We start from the raw sequence: 12,327 nt of genomic DNA, 5'->3' as shown, positions 1-12,327 counted from the left end.
CGAACGTCAGCTCTCAATCGGAAGTGAAAGACATTGGGTCCAGAAATTTTGCCTTTAAACTTATTGATATCGAGAATTACCATGCCAGACATTGTTTTTGATATAATAGGTACTTGCATTGGGTACGACGTAATGCTAAATGCCATTGAAAACAGACTGAGTAAGAGACTTCTTCAGTTTAATATCAACACAGATCTTTTCTTTGATGCTTGGGGAACGGCGTGCGAAAGAGACTTCTCTTACCTCTCTCAAATCGGAGAGTATCAGCCTACAAAGAAAATCCTTAAGGCTACGTTTTTCAGAACTCTATATCACGCAGGTATTCAAGATCCAAAAAGCTTTGCTACAGAGGAAGATCTAGAGTACCTCTGCGCTGAATGGCTAAAGCTCAAGGCTCGACCAGAGTTGCCAGCAATGTGGAAGCTGTTGAGAAACAATGGTTTTACTATATGGTGTCTTACAGATGGAGACAAGGAAAGAGTCAAGGGCTACTTCAAGAACTCCTTAATTGAGATGCCGGAGGAGAACATCGTATCATGCGATAGTTTGAAGATTGGAAAACCAGCACCCGAGGTTTACAAGTACATGCTTGAGAAAATTCCTGGTAGAGGAAAAGACGCGTGGTTTGCTGCAGCGCATATGTGGGACTGTTGCGCCGCAAAAAAGGCTGGATTCCATACAGCGTGGACTGACGTGTATGAGAAGTATCCTTGTGAGGAAATATTTGGTGAACCTGACATTATCGCTGGTGGTCTTATGGATATGGCCGAGAAGATTGTGCAAAATTACCAGAACCTTTAGGACTCCGTGTAGATAATATGATTCACATGATTTTGACTTTTCTGAGCTTTCCGAGTCGTAAAATAATGTATTGATTCTATATCGTGACTCACGATTGAGTCCGCTAAAAAACACTCTTCCCCAGATTTGCGCCCGCAGAATAATAGATACGCGATAGCTCTCGAAAACTTTGAATAAATATCCGATGCGATCCTATCTTTTATCGCGAAAAAAGCTGCATTATCAAAATCAGATACGAAAAAAATCATATAAATTTCCAGTCTCGATGGCTCAATAACAATCAAATGTCTGAATCCAAGGTGAGATCAACAGAAGTGGTTGACGAGGTTACCAGCGTCGAGGACTTTGAGCCTCTAGTTCAAACAATTAGAAAGCTAGAGGAGTCTGTCGAGGATGTTGGTTACAAGAGGCAAATTACAGGTCGTCAAGTCCTCATGATCACTTTTGGTGCTGGTATCGGTACTGGATTCTGGGTCGGTATGGGGTCAGCCTTGAGGCAAGGTGGTCCATTTGGTATAGTTTTTGCTTATACGATCAACGCATACATTGTCTATGTCATGTTTATTCAAACAGGAGAAATGACGGCCTATCAGCCTATTCACGGTGGCTTTATCAACCAGGCTGACATGTATCTTGACAAAGCAATTTGTTTTGCTCAAGGAATCAATTTTGCTTTTAACTGGATGGTCGTTTTGGCAGCAGAGCTTACTGCCGGTATCAGCATTCTACGCTACTGGGACACGAATGGCAGAGTGACGACTGCCGAGTACATTGCTATATTTGCTGCGATTTACATTGCTGGAAACGTTTGGCCAATTAGAGCATATGGGTACATTGAGTACGTCCAATCGTTCATCAAGATCGTTGCCATGGCAGGTATCACTCTCTTTATGTTCATCGGAACCTGTGGAGGATTGCCAAACACTGGACCGATTGGTTATAAGTTTTGGAAGAACCCAGGCTGGATAAGAAACGGAATACAAGGGATAGTGCTTGCCTTTTCACAGTCTGGGTTTTCTTTTGGTGGAGGTGAGCATATTGCTATCGTTGCAGGTGAGGTGAAAAATCCAAGAACGTTTATTCCCAGATGCACCCAGCCGATATTTTGGAGGCTTTGTGTGTTTTTCATCGGCAACGCCTGGCTGATTACAATGAACGTGCCATACGATGACGAAACACTTAACAACGCCAGTGGCTCCCTTGCCTCTCCATACATCATTGCTATGAAAAGGGGCGGAGTGAAGATCCTCCCTGATATTTTAAATGCACTCATTCTGCTGTCTGTTATCTCGTGTGGCAACTCTTCCGTGTACATCGGATCCAGATCCCTTGTTGCTTGTGCGGACCTGAAGGTTATTCACCCTGTATTTGGCAAAAAAGACTCCAAGGGCAGGCCCGTGCTATCTTTGCTTACCGTGTTCGTGATTGGTCTTGCCCTGGCATTCCTGAACTGCTCAAAAACGGGGGAGCAGGTGTACAACTGGTTCAATTCGCTGTGTGCCTTGAATGGGTACTTCACCTGGCTCTGTATATACTGGTCACATTATCGCTTCAGAGCTGGTCTCAAAGCGCAGGGCATCAATTACAAGACGCTGCCTCTTTACGACAGATTCTTCCCATGGACTACGTACACCGCCACATTCATTATTTTTGTGCTCTTTATAGGCCAGTTCTACATTGGGTTGTATCCGCTTGGAGGAAGCACGATGTCGGCTGCTGCTAGAGCTGAGAACTTTTTTTTGACCTACCTCTGTGTTCCTCTGTTTGGTCTCTGCTGGCTGTATTACAAACTTAGATACAAAACCAAACTGGTAAGACCAGAAGATATGAATTTCAGCTACGCGAAAAAATGGGACGAGATCGAAGAGCTGCGAGCTACCGAGAAGAAACAGACATCCAAAATTGGAGTGTTTATTGAAAAATACTTGGCGTGAACGGTGTATGACTTAACTAACTACTTGCTTTCCATTTCTCTTGTACACGCGGCCATCCTTCATTACAAAGGATACATGCCGCAGGGCCGTGGTGTCCTGACGAGGGTCTTTGTCGAGAGCTACCATATCTGCGGCGGTGCCCTCTGCCAGCCAGCCAAACCTTCTCCCGCAGAAGTCGCTGCCGCAGGCCAGCCAGCCGTGGTAGGTCAGGGACCTCAAGGTGTCTTCGAGCGAGATTCCTGCTTCCAAAAAAAGCTCTGCCTCTCTCACGTTTTCTCCGTGGTTGAATGTCCCTGTGTCGCCTCCACACGCTTGACGCAAGCCCATTTTCCAGGCTTTGTGTGTCTTGACAAGCATTTCTGCGAATCGAGAGCCGTATAGCCGTTCGGCAATGGCCAGAGTCGGCACGAGAATGCATCCATTTTCCTTGAGTGTCGCAAGAGTGTCTGTGTTACACCAGAAGCCGTGCTCAATTGTGTGTGCACCGGCTCTTGCGGCCATCGCCGCTGCCCTGTTGGTTGTGCAGTGTGCTGCAACGGGACAATCCGCGTTTCGCGCCTCTTCGCAAATGACGTTCATCTCCTTCTGCGTGTAGAGCACCACATCGGGGTTGGGATTCTCTGGCGGAAACATCACCGACGAGACGTATGGGTGCTGCACTGCCGGCGGATAGCGCATGATACGCTTGCGATAGTCGGCAAAGAACTTAATCACGTCGCAGCCCAGCCCAATACGCCGTCTCACGGCTTTTCTAATTTCGTCCTCGCCGTCGCACTCTTCACTGGCAACCGGCAACCTAGTGCCACCAATTGTGTTCTCCGTGTGCGTCTTGACGCCAGCAACCGACGCTAGCACTTTTGTGGCGACGAAAAGCCGTGGACCCACGGCAATGCCTCTGTTGATAGCATCTCTAAAACTTGCGTCCGCCTCCTGCGTCCCCTCTGACCCCAGGTCTCTGTAAGTAGTGTACCCGGCCATGAGCGCTGCTCTGCAGTGGTTGGTGGCCCGGATGATCCGCTCCACAAAGCTCTCATCACGCTTCTGCTTTGCATTGTCGGCCTCGTCGTACGAGTGAAGAAAAATATGGGTGTGTGCGTCCACAAAGCCGGGCATGACGATCTTGCCTCTGAGGTCAATATCTGTGACAGAAACGGGCAGATCGCTCTCTCGGTGTAGGACTTGAGTTATCAAACCTGTGGCTGGGTCCACTTCAAAAGAGACGTCCGTTAAGAACTGGCCAGTGAGGGAATCAAACACCGTAGACGTGTGAACGTAGAAAGGATCTTCTGGTAAGCTACTCGCAGCTCTTGGCGGCTCTGTGCAACAGGTACATGACATGCCGAAATCTATTTACCTTGGTATATTTATATTGTCCCATTTGCGACATCCGACGCATGTTTATCGCTAAACGATCTCGTCAAAAGTATGCCACGAAGCAGTGACGTACCGTTTTGGCAATGCCTTTCCTATTCTGGAAATCTCGTCCATGTCTGCTCCCGACAGCTCTAGAATGTTCAAGTTCTGATCGAGGCGCTCTGGAGATGACGAGCGCGGGATGACCGGCCATCCCTTTGCGACACCCCAGCTCAGCAGACACTGTGCAACGGTAGCATTATTCTTTTCAGCAATTGCCCTGAGGTTGGGATTGTGAAGCAGCGCAGATCCTGTTGAGCCCAGGGGACTGTAGGCGACGAGCTGTATTCCTTTCTGTAAACAGTAGTTGTGCAGATCTTCCTGGTTGCACGAAGGATGTAGCTCAACCTGATTGACCAGTGGTAGCACGCCTGTCACGCTGATCGCTTCGAGCTCTTTAATGCCGAAGTTGGCGACGCCCAGCCGCTTGACCTCCGGCCGTCGCTTTTGGATCTCGATCATTGCTTGCCATGTCTTCACGTAGTTCCAGTCTTTTTCAAAATCCACAGTGCCATCAGGCAACGTGGGGCACTTGGGATGGTTGCCGCGATGGTTCAACGGCGAGGGCCAGTGCATCAGCCATAGGTCTAGGGTGTCTGTTTTTAGCGCAGCAAGCGTCCTGTCTAGACACTCCTCAGCAGCAGAGTGCCAAGTGTTTGCAAGCTTGTCCACGATAAACAGGTCCTCGCGTGCCACGCCGGACAGCTCGATCGTTTTCGCAACTAAGGCCTGGTTGCCATACGAGAACGCGCAGTCCAACATGCGATAGCCGTTTTTGAGTGCGTGTACAATAGCTTTCTGGCCTCTGTCCCCCTCCAGCTGCCACGTTCCAAGCCCGACAGCGGGGATCGTGCCACCGTCTGCCAAAGTAAATTCCCTTGGCATGAAAAATAGCTGAAAAATAGACTAAAAAGAATTATCTTAAGTTACTTTTACAGTATAGGATCGTCTACAGATTCTAGGTCACGCACACACTGAGCAAAAATCTTGACGCCCTCAGCAAGAAGATCCTCCTCAATAGTTGGCGGCGGACAGATTCGCATGCGGTTGCCGCCAGAAGCGCTGTTGACCATCAGCCCTCTCTTGGCACACAGATGTCTCAGCCGTGGACCGTTGAACCGCGGAGTCACATACTCCGCGTTCAGGATCACAGCACACAACATTCCTGCTCCGCTGAAGCCAGAAATTTGGGCCACGTTTTCTGCTTCGAGCAGTTCCCGCAGCAGCTTTCCCTTCTCTTTGGACTGCTCTGCAATCCGTTCTTCCACTAGCACCTCTAATGCAGCAACTGCTGCCGCTGTGGCTGGCGGGTTTGCGGCCATTGTCGACCCGATGTCGCCGACCTCGATGATATCCATCACGTCCGCGTTGCCACACACAGCAGAGAGCGGTGCCACGCCGCCTGCCAAAGCCTTGCCGAGACATACGAGGTCGGGCTTCACCCCAGAACGCCAACTGTGCAAGATTTCGCCTGTTCTTCCCAGTCCAGTTTGCACCTCGTCGGCAATGAAAAGCACATTGTACTGCTTGCACACATCGTACGCCTGTTTCAGGTACCCCTCTGGTGGATCAATGATTCCGGCAGAACCCTGAATTGGTTCCACCATGAACGCCGCAATGGTCTCGTGGTCTTTTTCCAATGCCTTCTTGAGACTCTCTATGTCCCCGTACTCGACGAGTACACCAGATGGCGAGACTGGGCCAACACCGGGCACGTACGGACCAAACAGGTCTTCGGGAGCGGACGACAGCGAGTGAGTCGATATAGTAATCCCATGGTAGCATGCAGACGCCGTCAGTACCACGGCCTTGCCAGCAGGAATCCCCTTGACCTTGTAACCCCACTTACGGGCAATTTTTGTGGCCGCGTCTGTGCTGTCGGCTCCGGTACACATGCACACGATACTATCGTAACCAAGGATTTCTTTGATCTTGGATGCAAGCTTTGCGTAACTCGGGTTGACAAATGCCGTGTTGGCCATCGGACATTCTCGAGTTGCTGTGCACGCGGCTTCCACGATCTTGGGGTGTGCGTGGCCCATGTTGGCGACGGCAAAGAACGAGAGAAAGTCAATGTATCTGTTTCCATCCACGTCCCATAAGGTGGCATTGCGAGACTTTGTGAGCGCAATTGGAAGAGGCGTGAAACCGCCTTTGCAGCGTTCGTACTCTTCCAGTACCGCACGGGTCTTTTCTGTGAAGTGAGCTTCAGGCATGATTATTTGGAAACTCTAATTTCGTTTTTTGTTCTTGTGTTTGCGACAATTTTGGGGAATGTGCCGGAAAAGTATAAACGCGACTCTAATGCCCAAATATGCGACAGAGTACGTACATTCTACTAGAGGAGCAGATTAATTTATGGCTGGCCAAGGTGTGATGTGGCCAAGACGATTAGGCTACACGAGAAGCCTTCGTATCAGACGTCATTGGTCCATCTTACAGAGCCCCGTACAGAGGTCTGGGATGAAATAAAATGGGGTAGATTTCACGATAATTGGGAAAATTCTATCGCAAAAAATACGCGCATATAAATCACCCTTATCGAGGAATAGGCGATAAAGATTTTATAAAATAGGAAAAGATCTGGGTAAGATGCTGGACTGCTGAGATTTATCGAATCAATAAAAAATTCAAAAGTTCTCATCTCTACTCATGTTAGCACCATCATCGGATTCCAGCCAGGTTGATAGGGAGCAGAACTCTCTGGCATCCTACGTTTAAGGCCGGCTCGCACCATGGATAATGCTAATAGTAGTTACGCTAGCGGCTATTTGTTTTTGTCTCAGCTTATCAGGTTCGCAGATTTTTTCCCATTTTAATCTCAAAACAATAGATAAAAAATAAGGGGCCAATATCCTAAGCGGCATTTGAAATGGTCGCCTTTTTTCGAGTCTAATAAGAATGAAAGTTTTTATTTTTGTCCCGGACACTTCTCGAGGTCTACAATGATAGAAAAGCAGCCGGTCATTACAATTGTCGATTCAGACTCCTCTTCAGTCCCGTCTGTGCAGGATGGACTCAAGAAGAACCTAAAGCCAAGACACATCAATTTTATAGCTCTAGGAGGATCTCTTGGTGTTGGATTGCTTATTGGTAGTGGAGGAGCGCTTGCAATTGCTGGACCTGTAGGTATGCTCATCTCATATGCTCTGATGGGCGTGATCACAATGTGCACAATATTTTCTCTGGCCGAGATGTGTGCATATCTGGGGAGCGAGGGAAACTTCATTGAAATCATGGCTAGATTCATTGATAACTCCACCGCGTTCGCATTCACATGGTCCAATGCTCTTAGTTTTAGTCTCACGCTCCCGTCCGAGATCTCGTCAATATGCCTGCTGATTGGGTTCTGGGACAGCGATAAGAAGCTACCGGATTGGGCGACCGTCCTCATATTCACGTTTATCATCATTATGGTTAACATAGTGGATGTTGGAGCGTATGGGGAAGTTGAGTTCTGGGTCACTATGATAAAGCTGATTCTGTTTGTGGGCAGCATTCTCTTTTGCTTGATTGCTACATGTGGAGGCAATCCTTTGCACAAAACCACAGGGTTCCAGTACTGGAGGGACCCTGGTCCATTCGTCAGTTACCTCACAGATAAGCCTGTAGGAAAGTTTCTGGGAATGTGGAGAGTTCTGGTGAACGCTGGTTTCGGTTACCAAGGAAGTGAGACAATTGGACTAGCAAGTGGAGAAGTTGCCAACTTTAGAAAACTGGCACCGACTGTGATGAAATCGGTTGCGATTCGTGTGCTGACCTTCAACGTGCTATCGCTTTTCATGGTGTCGCTAATGGTTTCTTCCAACGACCCCAACCTTTTGAGCGCCATCAGTGCTGGCGCCGGTAACGGTGCACAGTCCCCATTTGTGATTGCAGTCGAAAATGCTGGTGTCAAGGTTCTTCCATCAATTGTCAATGGTGGCATCTTAATTGCTGCATTCTCTGCTGCCAACACCCAAATTTACATTCCTTCCAGAACCTATTTTTACGGAACCAAGTACGGTTTCTGTCCCAAGTGGCTGATCAAGACTAATAGAAACGGCGTTCCATATTACTCGGTTCTTTTCAACGGTGCGTTTGGACTTCTTGCACTTCTCACGTTGAACAATACTGCCGCACAAGTCTTCAATTGGCTCATGAATCTTGTCACTGAGTTTGGATTTATTTGTTGGGCTTTGATCAACTACGCCTTTCTAAGGTATTACTACGGGCTAAAAAGACAAGGAATTGACAGAAGTTCAATTCCGATATACAAGTCCCCACTACAGCCTTACTCAGCTATATTTGCATGTTTCATGCTTGTTCTGGTTGCCATTACCCAGGGGTTCACTGCTTTCATACCATGGGATACACAAAACTTCTTTGCGGCTTACATTTCTTTGATTCTTTATTTTGTTTTCTGGCTCGGATATAAACTGTGGACCCGTGACTTTAGGGAGATTCCACTTGACAAGATTGACCTTTCATATCCTGAAGATGAAGAAGATCTAGAGTATGACAACAAAGCTGCAAAAGTCATGGATAAGATTTTTTGTTGATGACTCTAAGTGCTAAACAAGTACGAGAGGGACATATTCTACTGGGCGCCGGTCCCAGGACACACCGATTATGAGTTCTACAAGGGGGAGACTAAATAGCTGAGAGATAGAGTAGATAGGAATATTAGGAGGGCAAGGTAAGAACTACACCGACCCCTGCCCGGTATAAGGTAAAAAATATAAGGTAAGCATAATATTTTTAAACATGGCTGAGACACGAAAATATAGAAGTCGTAAGAGCCGGCCATGTGATTTCTGTCGGCGGCGACGCATGGCGTGTCTGAGAAAAGAGAAGGCAGACAAGTGCGAGGGGTGTTGTCTTCGCAACCAGTCATGCACGTACACTATGGGCCCTATCAAGAAGAAGCGTCCAGACAGCTGGAAGGTGGAGACGGCCAACCCTTGCATTTTTCGACTCGAGCGACGACCAGACGTTGCTCCTGCCGAGAACAACGCATTGGAGCTCCATAATGGCAAGACTAGCTTGTTTGTGGGATTCAGTGGAGACCGGGATCCGTGGCTGTTGAGAAGGATCGGGGAGGCAGCAGGGGCAGATTCAGGGACAACATATTTGCTGAAGAATACTAGCACGCAGACGCCGATTGTGTTTGCTATGCACCCCACCGAGTATCTCGAGCCGCGCCCGGGGTGCTACGAGGTAGATGCCGTGAGGGAGGCGGCCAAGCCGGTAGAAGACAGCTTGTTGGAGACATATTTCTCCGTGGTGAACTCCTCGTATCCCATCATGAACCGGTCAGTTTTCTATGAGGAACTGCGCAACGGGACAATCTCTGCGACTCTTCTTGCTTCGATGTACGTGGTGGCGTATCCGTTTCTCCCCGACAAATCTGTGGTTGAGAAGAAGGCCGCAGACTGGTTCAAACTCTCAGACTTCACTGCGCGCGCTCTCCCGCTGGAGCAGGGAGCGTCGACCATGCAGACCGTCCAGGCAACCCTTCTGAAGCTGCATGAGCGCCCGATGATCATTCGAGACGCCAACTTCCCGCGCCATTGGGTACAGACAGCGTCTCTCGTTGCGTCTGCACAGGAACTGGGACTGCACATTGACCCCGTCGGCTGGGACATCCCATGGCGAGAAATCGCTATGCGACGCAGGCTCTGGTGGCTGATATACGTGCACGACAAGTGGGAGAGCCTGGGATTGTCGCGTCCTTCACACATTCACAGCGACGATTTCAGTGTCGGCGAGATCAGCGAAAGCGACTACGAGGACACGGTTCCGGGAGTACGGATGTTCCTTGTGATGGTGCGCCTGACCAAAGTACTTTCCGAGCTGCTAACGCGATTCTACACGGTCAAGGCTCTGCAGAGACCAGCTGAGGAGTCCATGGCGATCGGCGTCGAGCTCTTAAACAGGATAGATGCAATCGACACAATGTACTTTCCAGTCGCAAGCCCTGCCGGACCTATGGCTTCGTTGGTGCTCGCGAAGACAACGCTGGCACTGTCATGCTGTCGGTCAATCCTCTACACAGATACAGACGCGTGCTACGCGTCTCTGAGCTCACGGGCTCTAAACTACTGCAGCGAGTTCAACGTGTTTCTTACGGGCCTGCAGTTTGACGGCTTCTGGTGGTGCTACTCGCAGATGAACTTCTCAATTGTAGGTACCTGTATGGTTGCCTTCTACGTAATTGCACAATGCAAGGTTGACGGCGAGGCTTGGAAGAGCCAGGTCGAGTGCTACCGCAACAATCTGTCCGCGCTGGCCAAACAAACACACGTGACGCAGCTTGCCTTGATGCGTCTCGATGCGTTGTACGAAAGGATCCGCAAGCGGACAGGAGGCAATGTCCCGAAGAGAGTGGTGGCAACGGACGAAGACCTCTTTGGTGAGTGGTTAGCAAACAACGGATTCTAGCCCGCGGGTCATTTTGTTGGGTGTGCCACGACCAAAACATTGTTTCTCTCGCTGGGGTAGCATTGTTTTTTGCCCGCAGGAGGAAGAAAACAATATATAAGCCGGGGGAGTCTGGGGTAGTCGGCAATGACTACCACAACTATCACAACACTCAGACTGGAGAGCCGGTTCAAGGAACTCAAGCGCGAAATTATCAAGCCAGAAAACCGCGAGGCTGTCCAGGCTTCCTGGGAAAGACTACTGAAAGCTCTGGACAGGAAGGCGGATGAGATCAGCCGTGCAGGCTCATCCTACATCCCAGAGGTCAACTGGCGGGATATTGAGAACGGTGGTTTTACTGAGGAGATGTCTTCTCTGATCCACGCGCGCGGCTGCTTGATTATCCGCGACGTGATCGACGATGAGCAGTGCAACCAGTGGAGAGAGGATACCAAGAAGTACATCAAGAGCCATCCTGGTATCACCGGGACTCCACGCGCTGGTGTCACCAGCAATTGGTTTATTCATTGGTCGAAGGCACAAGTGGAGGCAAGAAGCCACCCTCGCATGGTTCAGCTTATGAAAACTGTTGGTAAGTTGTACAAAAACAACGACCCCGACGCTCTTCTGGACATGGACTCGCAAGTTGTGTATGCTGACCGTTTGAGAATCCGATACCCCGGGCGTGACAGCACGCTCCCACTGCATTTGGACTCGAGCTCTATCGAACGGTGGGAGGACGAGCAGTACAGAGACGTGTATCGGGAGATTTTCGAAGGCCGCTGGGAAGACTGGGATCCAAGCCTCATTGACAGACGTCCTTCTGCCAAACAGGATCTGTACCAAGGTATGAGTAGCAACGGGTCTACGTGCAGTGTGTTCCGCTCGTTTCAGGGCTGGTTGGCTCTTTCTGACGCCAAGCCTGGCGAGGGAACCATCTGGTTTTTGCCGGACCTGAAATGTGTTTTGGCGTACATTTTGCTGAGACCCTTCTTTGACGATGGGGGCAACTTGGACTTGAGCTCTGCACAGTTCCCCGGCGCAACGCCTGGCTCTGGTCAGTTCATGGCATACGATAGGGCCATGTTTCCTCATTTGCAGCATAACAAGAGCGTGGTTGGCATTCCTTACGTCAAGCCGGGCGACTTTGTCTTGTGGCATGCAGATCTTTTGCACGAAGTGGACGAGGAGCACAAAGGCGACAAGGAGTCGTCTGTCGTCTATATTGCACACACCCCGCTGTGTCCTTACAACATCGAGACTTTGAAGGACTCGAGGGAGTGCTTCGACTCAGGAGCAAAGCCACGAGACTTTAGGTACGAATATGATGATGGTCCTGACGAGTCGTCGTATGAGGACCGGGGACGCGAGGAGCATTTGCTGTCGCTGGAGGGCAAACAAGCGCTGGGTCTGGTTCCGTTCGACGTGAATGAGGAAGGTCTGACCCCAGGTCAAATCGCCGTCCGCAAAATGGCAAACGAGGCAATGCAAAGATAGGCGGGTCAGGGTAGGATTTTAAGATGGAGCAAAGATCGACGCATTTTTTGCAGCTCTTCCGTTGGATTATCGTGACATCGATGTGCTAGTGAACAAAGCTGGGAAGGCGTTGGGAGCTGAGAACGCTGGAAGTATTAGGGATGAGGACGTGGAGAAGATGTTTGCGACGAATGTTGTCGGGCTGATCCGCGCCGCGCTGGCCATCCTGGGCCCGCTGCGCACGGCGCTGCTCGACCTCACGCTCGGGTCGGCCATCAGCCCGTTCCTGTTCGTGCTGCCC

General features: G+C 49.7%; 9 protein-coding genes across 9 annotated transcripts; 5 read left to right on the top strand and 4 right to left on the bottom strand.

Moving 5' to 3' along the window:
- Positions 1-81: 81 nt before the first annotated feature.
- On the top strand, positions 82-801 carry KL928_004741 (uncharacterized protein; the record flags this gene model as incomplete). The annotated part of the gene is made up of 1 exon (XM_043205473.1): positions 82-801. The coding sequence occupies one exon, from the start codon at positions 82-84 to the stop codon at positions 799-801; it is 720 nt and encodes a 239-aa protein (XP_043057736.1).
- A 284-nt stretch (positions 802-1,085) lies between these two features.
- Positions 1,086-2,735, top strand: KL928_004740 (uncharacterized protein; the record flags this gene model as incomplete). The annotated part of the gene is made up of 1 exon (XM_043205472.1): positions 1,086-2,735. One exon carries the CDS (start codon positions 1,086-1,088, stop codon positions 2,733-2,735), a length of 1,650 nt encoding a protein of 549 aa, XP_043057735.1.
- A 12-nt stretch (positions 2,736-2,747) lies between these two features.
- On the bottom strand, positions 2,748-4,073 carry KL928_004739 (uncharacterized protein; the record flags this gene model as incomplete). Its single annotated transcript, XM_043205470.1, has 1 exon — positions 2,748-4,073. One exon carries the CDS (start codon positions 4,071-4,073, stop codon positions 2,748-2,750), a length of 1,326 nt encoding a protein of 441 aa, XP_043057734.1.
- Positions 4,074-4,139: 66 nt separating this feature from the next.
- On the bottom strand, positions 4,140-5,033 carry KL928_004738 (uncharacterized protein; the record flags this gene model as incomplete). The annotated part of the gene is made up of 1 exon (XM_043205469.1): positions 4,140-5,033. One exon carries the CDS (start codon positions 5,031-5,033, stop codon positions 4,140-4,142), a length of 894 nt encoding a protein of 297 aa, XP_043057733.1.
- Positions 5,034-5,080: 47 nt separating this feature from the next.
- Positions 5,081-6,364, bottom strand: KL928_004737 (uncharacterized protein; the record flags this gene model as incomplete). The annotated part of the gene is made up of 1 exon (XM_043205468.1): positions 5,081-6,364. The coding sequence occupies one exon, from the start codon at positions 6,362-6,364 to the stop codon at positions 5,081-5,083; it is 1,284 nt and encodes a 427-aa protein (XP_043057732.1).
- Positions 6,365-7,093: 729 nt separating this feature from the next.
- Positions 7,094-8,689, top strand: KL928_004736 (uncharacterized protein; the record flags this gene model as incomplete). The annotated part of the gene is made up of 1 exon (XM_043205467.1): positions 7,094-8,689. One exon carries the CDS (start codon positions 7,094-7,096, stop codon positions 8,687-8,689), a length of 1,596 nt encoding a protein of 531 aa, XP_043057731.1.
- A 205-nt stretch (positions 8,690-8,894) lies between these two features.
- On the top strand, positions 8,895-10,571 carry KL928_004735 (uncharacterized protein; the record flags this gene model as incomplete). The annotated part of the gene is made up of 1 exon (XM_043205466.1): positions 8,895-10,571. The coding sequence occupies one exon, from the start codon at positions 8,895-8,897 to the stop codon at positions 10,569-10,571; it is 1,677 nt and encodes a 558-aa protein (XP_043057730.1).
- A 126-nt stretch (positions 10,572-10,697) lies between these two features.
- Positions 10,698-12,047, top strand: KL928_004734 (uncharacterized protein; the record flags this gene model as incomplete). The annotated part of the gene is made up of 1 exon (XM_043205465.1): positions 10,698-12,047. One exon carries the CDS (start codon positions 10,698-10,700, stop codon positions 12,045-12,047), a length of 1,350 nt encoding a protein of 449 aa, XP_043057729.1.
- An 85-nt stretch (positions 12,048-12,132) lies between these two features.
- KL928_004733 (uncharacterized protein) lies at positions 12,133-12,327 on the bottom strand (the record flags this gene model as incomplete). The annotated part of the gene is made up of 1 exon (XM_043205464.1): positions 12,133-12,327. A coding segment is annotated over one exon (195 nt), but the record flags the coding sequence as incomplete, so codon positions are not given.

The sequence above is a fragment of the Ogataea angusta genome (genome assembly GCF_019207475.1).
Source record: "Ogataea angusta isolate 61-244 chromosome Unknown 61-244_NODE_11_length_350522_cov_89.849751, whole genome shotgun sequence".
NCBI classification, from domain to species: Eukaryota; Fungi; Ascomycota; class Pichiomycetes; order Pichiales; family Pichiaceae; genus Ogataea; species Ogataea angusta.
This window is presented reverse-complemented; position numbering and strand designations above follow the sequence as displayed.